Below are 8,930 nucleotides of genomic sequence, written 5' to 3'. Positions count from 1 at the left end.
CAAGCATTTCACAGGCTTTAGTACTAATGACCACTTTCCCCCCCCACACACACACATACAGCGCCCTCTGTGGGGAGAGGCGTTCCCCGCCCTGGCCCTGTGCCCACACTCGCCAGGCAGTGGGTCATTTCACCCGCCCGGCCCCCCCAACCGACTGCAACTCCCAGTTCCCCTCCCCCTTACCTTTCACCCCCCCCAACTCGGGCTGAACGGCCCCTTAGAGTCTCCTAGGACCGTCGCCACCAGGAGCTTTTCCCGCCCCCGCGACCTCAGTTTCTATTTCCTCCCCACTCTCCTAGAGCCCCCCAGCTCCCCTGTCTTTACCCACCCTGTCTGACCCCACTGTCTCTCCCCGCGTTGCATGGTCTTCCCTCAGCCCTTCCCCCCGCCCCCACGAACTGCCCTTCCTAACCCCTTCCCCCCTAGTTACCTTCCAGGGTCGCCCACTTCCTCAGCCCCGTCCCCCTTTCCCATTGCTCCCTCAGTCCTCCCTTCTCCCGTTGCCCACCCCCCACCTCAGGCATTTACAGGAAGACATTTTGGAGCTACGATCTCTCCTCAGACCCCCCTCCCGGCTACTGCGAGATCCAGCCTGCAGGTTCGGTTCGGCTTGATCAGGCCCAACCCCTACCTGCGGCAGGGTTAGTGTAACGGCTACAAGCCTAGAACTGCAGACAGCGACGGCCCCGCGCTCCTTCTCCACCTCCCTCCCTAGCAGCCGGGACAGGGGTCGCGGCCCCTTTAAATGGCAGCGCCGCTCGCAGCGCCCAGCGCTCTGCACCAGGCGGGCGGGCGGTGCCAGCAACCAAGCCCATTGGCTGGCTCAAGGAGGGGGCTCGCGAGACAGCGCCGGCCCCCGGCGCGAGACTCCCAGCCCAGTGGCCGCCTAGAAATTGTGGAGTGGAGTGCAGTCACCGGAGATGGAGCTTGAGCCCCCGCCCGGGGCCCCGTTAGTTGAGGAGGAAGATAGCCTCTACAGCTCTGAAGCCCGCCCCCGGGAAAGGCACCGTCCCCCTATCCACCGAAGGGCCGTGTACACTAACCCCCAAAACACATATCTACGCACCTGCTTCTCTTACCTGGCTCAACAATCTGGCCCCCGTCACACTCGTGCCCACCCTACCTCCTGGAGCCCACTCTACCCGTGATCCCCTCCTCTCATTCAAATGGTTCCCGGTCCCCTCCCCCTCCCCGTGTCTCTCTTCGCTTCCCACTCGTGTTCAATCCCCCAGCGTCCGCCTCCCTCAACAGTCCCTACCTACGCCATGCAGCAGGCATCTGCCAAGATTACCCTCCCCCCATCCCCACCTCTCCGGGGCCCGCCCCCTGGGCGACTAGTGGGGTAGTGAGTGACAGCCGAGGATTGCGGGGGGGGGGGGAGGCAGGGACCCAGCCCTCACGTGCCCCTCCTCCCCTTGTCTGCATCCTCGGGGGGGCCCCCTAACCAGTCTTAGAGTCATAGTTATGGGGTGTCTTAAGCTTGGTCTCCAGCCACCTGGGGCGGGTTAAATGGCTCTGGCTCAGTGACAACGCCTATGCAGTAACCGTTACTGCTTGACGACCCCCAAACCAGGTTCGCAAAGCCACCACCCCCCCTAACGGTCTTAGGGTAAGTTCTGAGATCTACTCCCAGAGTCTTCCTGCAGGAACTCCCTGCATTATCTCTTGAGTAGTTTTCCTCCTTCACCAGGGCCGATAGCTCTGGGTGTGTATGTATGTGTGTCTCCCTCTTTCTGTCTTGGCTTGTCTCTCTCTTCTCGCTCTCTCTTTCCCTCGCTCTTCCTCTGTCTCTTTTTGTCTCGGTCTCTGTCTCTGCTTCACTTACGCACGAACACGCACGCGCGCTAACACACTCACGCTCCCCCTCCTGGATGGTCCTTAGCATGTGGGTGTGGCTGAGGTTAGGCTAGAGAAGTGGAGAGTAGGGGTAGGTGGCACTAACGTTGAGCCTACTGGCTTTTAAAAAAATGTGTGCCAGGATCCATTCTCAGTCCTCATAATAGAGCACTTTACAATCCCTGTTCCCCACGTTTCCACACTAGCCCCCAAGGGCTGGAGAGCAAGAGATACTGGAAGAGGCTCAGGCTGGAAGAAAGTCCCTTTAGGAACACGAAGGTTTGGTGTCTAGTTCCTACTCTAGCCTGACTCTGACCTCCTGCCTTTCCTCCTTTGCACACTAAGCCTCTCCTAGCCTTGTAGTCCTCCTGAGTTTTACCCTCCCCTTTCTCAGTCACTTTCCCAGAAACCTTATCCTTCCTAGTTTCCTGCATGGCCTTGAGGTTATCTTTGTTCTCTCCTATATAAAGAGATAAAAGCAGGCATTTCAACCCTTTAGGTTTCCCAAATCCAGCTTTCTCTTTATCTTAACCAGTATTCTGTGTAGTCATCTCCCACCTTCTGCTTTTTTCTTTGTACCTTCCCTTTGCACTTTCTGCTTGTTCCTTCTCAGTTGGGCTACCTAGTTCTTTTGTGTTGTCTGCCCTTGTCAACATGTGCTTGGATCCTTGGGTGCTCTGGTTGTGGAGAGTACCTGGTCACCATCATTCAAGTTGAGGGGAGACAACCTAAGGGGGTTAGATGGTGTAGTAAGTATTGTTATGATGATGATGATGATGATGATGATGATGTCAGGGTCTCACTCTCACCCAGGCTGGAATGCAGTGGCACCATCATCATGGCTCATCACAGACTCCACCTCCTGGGGTCAGGTGATCCTCCTGCCTCAGCCTCCTGAGCTACTGGAACTACAGGCATGAGCCACCACACCTGGCTAATTGTTTTGATTTTTTTGTAGACAAGGTCTCGCTTATTGTCTAGGCTGGTCTCGAACTTCTGGGCTCAAGGAATCCTGCCTCAGCCTCTCTAGTGCTGGGTTTACAGGTGTGAGCCACCACGACTGGCTCAAATGATGTATTATTAATTCTAGAGGCAGTATGATTGCTTAAAAATAGGTTCCAGCATCAGATCAGCTTTATAATCTCAACTTTGCCTACTCTTGCCAGGTGACTTTGTACAAGTCATTGGGCCTTGTTTTCTCATCTTTAAAACAGAGATAAGGAAACAATCTAAATGTCTAATAATAGGAGATTGGTTAAATCAATTTTGGTTAAATTCATATAATGGACGTAGTAATTAACAATCACATTTTTTAAAAACTAATAACAGGGAGCACAGGATTTTTAGAGTAGTGAGATTACTTTGCATGACACTGTAATAGTACATGCATGTCAGTATACTCATACATTTGTTCAAATCTATAGAATGCACAATATCAAGAGTAAATACTCAGCCTGTAATCTCAGCACTTTGGGAGGCTGAAGCAAAAGGGTTGTCTGAGCCTGGGGGGTTCAAGACCAGTGTGGGCAACCTGGTGAGACCTTATCTCTACAATAAATCACAAAAACTAGCCAGGCATGGTGTGGCGTGCATCTGAAGTTCCAGCTACTTGAAAGGTTGAGGTGGAAGGATCGCCTAACCCTAGCAGGTGGAGGCTGTGGTGGCCGTGAGCATGCCACTGCTCTCCAGCCTGAGCGACAAGAGTGAGACTGCAACTTAAAAAAAAAAGTGGATACTAATGTAACAGTGACCTTTGATTAGTAATGATGTGTTAATGTAGCTTCTTCAATTACAGCAAATTCACCACTCTGATCAGAATGTTGACAGGGAGGCTGTGCCTGCATGGGGGTGGGGACAGGGTATATCACAATCTCTGTACCTAACCTGTCAATTTTGCTGTGAGCCCAATACTGCTCTAAAAACTAATAAAGTCTTTATTTTAAAAAAGTAAAGCTGCCAGGCATGGTGGTTCACGCCTATAATCCCAGCACTTTGGGGGACCGAGGTGAGAGGATTACCTGAGACCATGGGTTCAAGACCAGCCTGGGCAACTTGGTGAAACCTCATCTCTACAATAAATCAAAAAATTAGCTAGGTGTGGTGGTGTGTGCCTGTAGTTCCAGCTACTTGGAAGGGTGAGATGAAAGGATCACCTGAATCCAGCAGGTCGAGGCTGTAGCGGCCGTGAGTGTGCCACTGCACTCCAGCCTGGGTGACAGAGTGAGACTCCAACTCAAAAAAAATGAACAAAAGAATAAAGCCAACCGGGCTCGGTGGCTCAGCCTGTAATCCCAGCACTTTGGGAGGCCAAGACAAGTGGATTGCCTGAGTCCGCAGGTTTGAGACCAGCCTGGGCAATTTGGTGAGACCTCGTCTCTACAACAAACAAAAAATAAATAAAGCCCATAAAATATAAAACAGTAAAAGGAAACCCTTAAGTATACTATGCGCTTTGGTTGATGATGTATCAACATCGTTCATCATTGTTACAAATGTACCACTGTAGTACAGGATGTTGACAATCAGGGAGGCTGTGCCTGCATGGGGGCAGGGGACACATGGGAATCTCTGTACCTATCTGTCCATTTTGCTGTGAACCTAAAACTGCTCTAAAAAAAATAAAGGCTTTCTTTAAAAAATTAAAACCCATAGAATGTACAACACCAAAAGGAAACTCTTAGGTAAACTATGGGCTTTGGTTGATAATGATGTGTCAATGTAGATTCATCATTGTAACAAATTTACCACTCTGGTACAGGATGTTTACAGCTCTGGAGGCTGAGCCTTATGTGGGGGTAAGGAGTATATAGGAACTCTTGGTATTTTCAGCTCAATGTTGCTGTGAACCCAAACCTACTCTAAACAATAAAAATAATAAAAACTAAGCCCAGCTCGGTGGCTCAGCCTGTAATCCTGCGCCTTGGGAGGCTGAGGGGAGTGGATTACCTGAGCCCGCAGGTTCGAGACCCGCCTGAGCAACTTGGTGAGACCTCATCTCTACAATCAATCAAAAAATTAGCCGGGCGTGGTAGCGCGCGCCTGTAGTTCCAGCTACTCGGAAGGCTGAGGCAGAAGGATCGCCAGAGCCCAGCAGGACGAGGCTGCGGTGGCCGGGAGTGGCCACTGCGCTCCAGTCTGGGCGACAGAGTGAGACTCCAACTCAAAAAAACAAAAACAAAACAAAAAAAACTAATGATAAACAAAAATGCTTCTGATATTATGTTAATTTTTTAAAGCAGTTAAAATATTATCCTAATTTTTATAGAGGAATTCTATATACATGTATGCATAGAAAAGGACTGGAAGGAAATACTCCAAAATGTTAAGAATAATTATTTCTGTGTCAGAGAAATATACATGGGTTTAAAAATAATTTTCTGCATTACTTTTCTTTTCTAAATTTTTCCACTGAGCACATAATTGTTTCTGTTAGTTTTTTGTTTTTTGAGTAGGAGTCTCACTCTATCACCCACTCTTGAGTGCAGTGGCATGCTCACAGCAACCGCAGCCTCGACCTGCTGGGCTCAAGCCATCCTTCCGCCTGAGCCTTCCAAATAACTGGAACCACGGGTGCATGCCACCACACCCAGCTAAATTTTTGATTTATTGTAGAAATGAGATCTAGCCATGTTGCCCAGACTGGTTTTGAACCCCTGGAATCAGGCAGACCTCTTGCCTCCACCTCCTAAAGTGCTGGGATTATAGGCGTGAGCCACCTGACCCCGCACACATATTCTTTTTATAATCAGGAAAAAATATTAACATTTAAAAATAAGGATATTTAGCCGGGCGTGGTAGCACGCGCCTGTAGTTCCACCTACTTGGAAGGCTGAGGCGGAAGGATCACCGGAGCCCAGCAGGTCGAGGCTGCGGTGGCCGGGAGCGGCCACTGCACTCCAGTCTGGGTGACAGAGTGAGACTCTAACTCAAAAAAAAAAAAAAGAAAGAAAGAAAAAGAAAACAAATAGGTTAGGCAAGAGCAATTCTTTGTAGAAAATTCAAAATACAGTTGAAACTGGTTCTAGTCTTAGAAGCACATAATAGGTAATCAGAGTTCCATGAATGTACAAGAATATATTAAAGACTTTTTACTCTGAATTAAAATGAGCTGGTACAGGCTCAAAGCTAGAAGTATAATACTCAGGATCAGACTTCTTCATTAAGCATTAAAGACCTGTTCCACTTCAGCCTCCCCAATAGCTAGGACTACAGGTGTACACCACCATGTCTGGCTAATTTTTTTTTTTTTTTGAGTTGGAGTCTCACTCTGTCACCTGGACTGGAGTGCAGTGGCCACTCCCGGCCACCGCAGCCTCGACCTGCTGGGCTCCGGCGATCCTTCTGCCTCAGCCTTCCAAGTAGCTGGAACTACAGGCGTGCGCTACCACGCCCGGCTAATTTTTGATTTATTGTAGAGATGAGGTCTCGCCTGTCCAGGCGGGTCTCGAACCCGTGGGCTCAGGCAATCCACTCACCTCAGCCTCCCAAAGGTGTGAGATTACAGGCTGTGCCACCGAGCCCGGCTAAAAAAAATAAGGATATTAACATCTACTTTGCAGGGTTATTATAAGGATTGGAAATGTTTCAGGCACACAATAGACTTTTAACATTTTGTTTTTTAAGGAGCCAATGTGCACTGAAAGAGTCTGGCCTTTTCAGCCAGAAAGATGAGGATCCAAATCCTGATTCAATATTCATGAGACCACACTGAACTTCAGTGTCCACAAGTAAAATGAAGAAAATAATATCACATAGGGATGCTAGTAAGATTAAGTGAGATGGCCAGGTTTGGTGGCTCAGGACTATAATCCTAGCACGTAGGGAGGCTGAGGCAAGAGGACTGCTTGAGCCCAGGAGTTTGAGACCAGCCTAGGTAACATAGCGAGACCTTGTCTCCACGAAAAATTAAAAAGTCAGCCAAGCATGGTGGTGTGCGCCTGTAGTCCCAGCTACTTGGAAAGACTGAGACAGAAGGATCACCTGAGCCCAGCAGATAGAGGCTGCAGTGGCTGTGAGCTGCCAATGCATTATAGCCTGGGCAACAGAGTGAGACTCCGACTCATAAATAAATAAATGTTCACTATAAAAATTTTGGAAAGCACAGAAAGTCTGAAGAAGAAAGCAAGAATCACTTATATCCTAACACCTAGAGCTAACCACTGCTCTTACTATTTTTGTTTGTTTGTTTGTTTTTGAGTTGGAGTCTCACTCTGTCACTGAGACTGGAGTGCAGTGACCGCTCCCGGCCACCGCAGCCTGGACCTGCTGGGCTCCGGCGATCCTTCCGCCTCAGCCTTCCAAGTAGCTGGAACTACAGGTGAGCGCTACCACACCCGGCTAATTTTTTAAATTTATTTTAGAGATGAGGTCTCACTGCCCAGGCGGGTCTCGAACCCGCGGGCTCAGGCAATCCACTCACCTCAGCCTCCCAAAGGCGCGGGATTACAGGCTGAGCCACCGAGCCGGGCTTGTTTGTTTTAATAGAAACAAGGTCTCCCTGTGTTGCCTAGGCTGGTCTTGAACTCTTGGGCTCAAGCAATCCTCTCTCCTCGGCCTCCCTAAGCGCAGGCGTGAGCCACCATACCTGGTCTTACTGCTCTTTTTTATGTGTATCATTCCAGTCCTTTTTTTTCCCCATGTGTACATATTTCTACAAAATTTCAATCATAGACAAAAAAACAAAACAAACAAAATTGCAATCATTTTGTACAATATGTTCTACAACATAATTGTAATGGCTGTATATTATTCCATCATTTGGATATATCATGCTTTATTTAACTAATTACTGCTGGAGGTCAAACCTTATTTTTTCAAACAGGCAAGGTTACATATAACTTGGTCAAACAAATGGAGGTATAATATTTTCTGAATTCAAGGATTTCCATGAGCATCAACAGGGACTTTGTAGAACTTCAAGTAAACTATCTGAGTGGTTAACTCTGAAAGAAGCACTAAGCTGCAGTCTCTTTGGCAGTCATTTGATTAGGGTGAGTTTCACTCTGTAGAACCAACTCTGGAACCACATGTTTTTTTTTTTTTTTTTGGAGTTGGCGTATCACTCTGTTGCCCAGGATGGAGTGCAATGGCACGCTCATGGCCACCGCAGCCTTGACCTGCTGGGCTCAGGCGATCCTTCCGCCTCAAGTAGCTGGAACTACAGGTGTGTGCCACCACACCTGGCTAATTTTTATTTATTTATTTATTGTAGAGATGAGGTCTCAACAAGTTGCAAGGCTGGTGTTGAACCTGTGGGCTCAGGCAATTCTCTCACCTTGGCCTCCCAAAGTGCTGGGATTATATAGGTGTGAGCCACTGCGCCTAGGTTTTTTTTCTTTTTAAATCAGAACATTAATTGCATGCCTAGTTGTTGAAATTCTTTTTTTTTTTTGAGTTGGAGTCTCACTGTCGCCCAGACTGGAGTGCAGTGGCCACTCCTGGCCACCACAGCCTCGACCTGCTGGGCTCCGGCGATCATTCCGCCTCAGCCTTCCAAGTAGCTGGAACTACAGGTACGTGCTACCACACTCGGCTAATTTTTTGATTTATTGTAGAGATGAGGTCTCGCCAAGTTGCCCAGGCGGGTCATGAACCTGTTGAAATTTTTAAGATGAACTGGATGCCCCAACAGCTGCCCTCTTGGGTTTAGGTGTTGTTTCTTCGCGGAATCCATGCCTGAATCTGTGGTATACAATTTTTAGGTGCCTCATTCAACCAGTTCTGGTGATATTTCGCCTTTTAGCCTTGGCACTCCAGTTCAGTTTTCTCTTGTGCTTCTGTTTGTGCTTGGCAGGGTAGCCACATTTGCCACAGGTCTTCTGAGGGTTATAGGCCTTAGAGCCACAGCGGTGGCACAACAGGTGTGTCTTACTGCGATGCTTTCCAAATGATGATGTTCCCTTCATCATCTCACTTCTGCAGCTGAGACTCGGATTCTATTTATTTATTTAAGTCGGAGTCTCACTCTTTCATCCAGGTTGGAGTGCAGTGACAGACTCACGGCCACCGCAGCCTCAACCTGCTGGGCTCAGGCTATCCTTCTGCCTCAGCCTTCCAAGTAGCTGGAACCACAGGTGCATGCCACCATGCCTGGC

The 8,930-nt window shown here is 48.7% G+C and overlaps 1 protein-coding gene and 1 pseudogene across 2 annotated transcripts in view; both read right to left on the bottom strand.

Moving 5' to 3' along the window:
- The window catches only part of ZMYM3 (zinc finger MYM-type containing 3), a 15,836-nt gene extending 14,588 nt beyond the window's left edge, over positions 1-1,248 (bottom strand). The window contains exon 1 of one of the 2 annotated variants that reach the window (XM_021707930.1): positions 1,080-1,248. Coding sequence is in view for 1 of the 2 variants with exons in the window: in XM_021707929.1 (XP_021563604.1) it covers positions 431-474 (44 nt within the window). In the remaining variant the exon portion in view is untranslated. Of the gene's footprint in view, positions 1-430; positions 563-1,079 lie in introns of those variants that run through there. The other variant, XM_021707929.1, reaches the window with a different exon arrangement.
- A 7,193-nt stretch (positions 1,249-8,441) lies between these two features.
- On the bottom strand, positions 8,442-8,744 carry LOC110594711 (annotated as a pseudogene).
- Positions 8,745-8,930: the final 186 nt, after the last annotated feature.

This window comes from Carlito syrichta, unplaced genomic scaffold (assembly GCF_000164805.1).
Source record: "Carlito syrichta isolate Samal-C Ts95f unplaced genomic scaffold, Tarsius_syrichta-2.0.1 Scaffold127161, whole genome shotgun sequence".
NCBI classification, from domain to species: Eukaryota; Metazoa; Chordata; class Mammalia; order Primates; family Tarsiidae; genus Carlito; species Carlito syrichta.
This window is presented reverse-complemented; position numbering and strand designations above follow the sequence as displayed.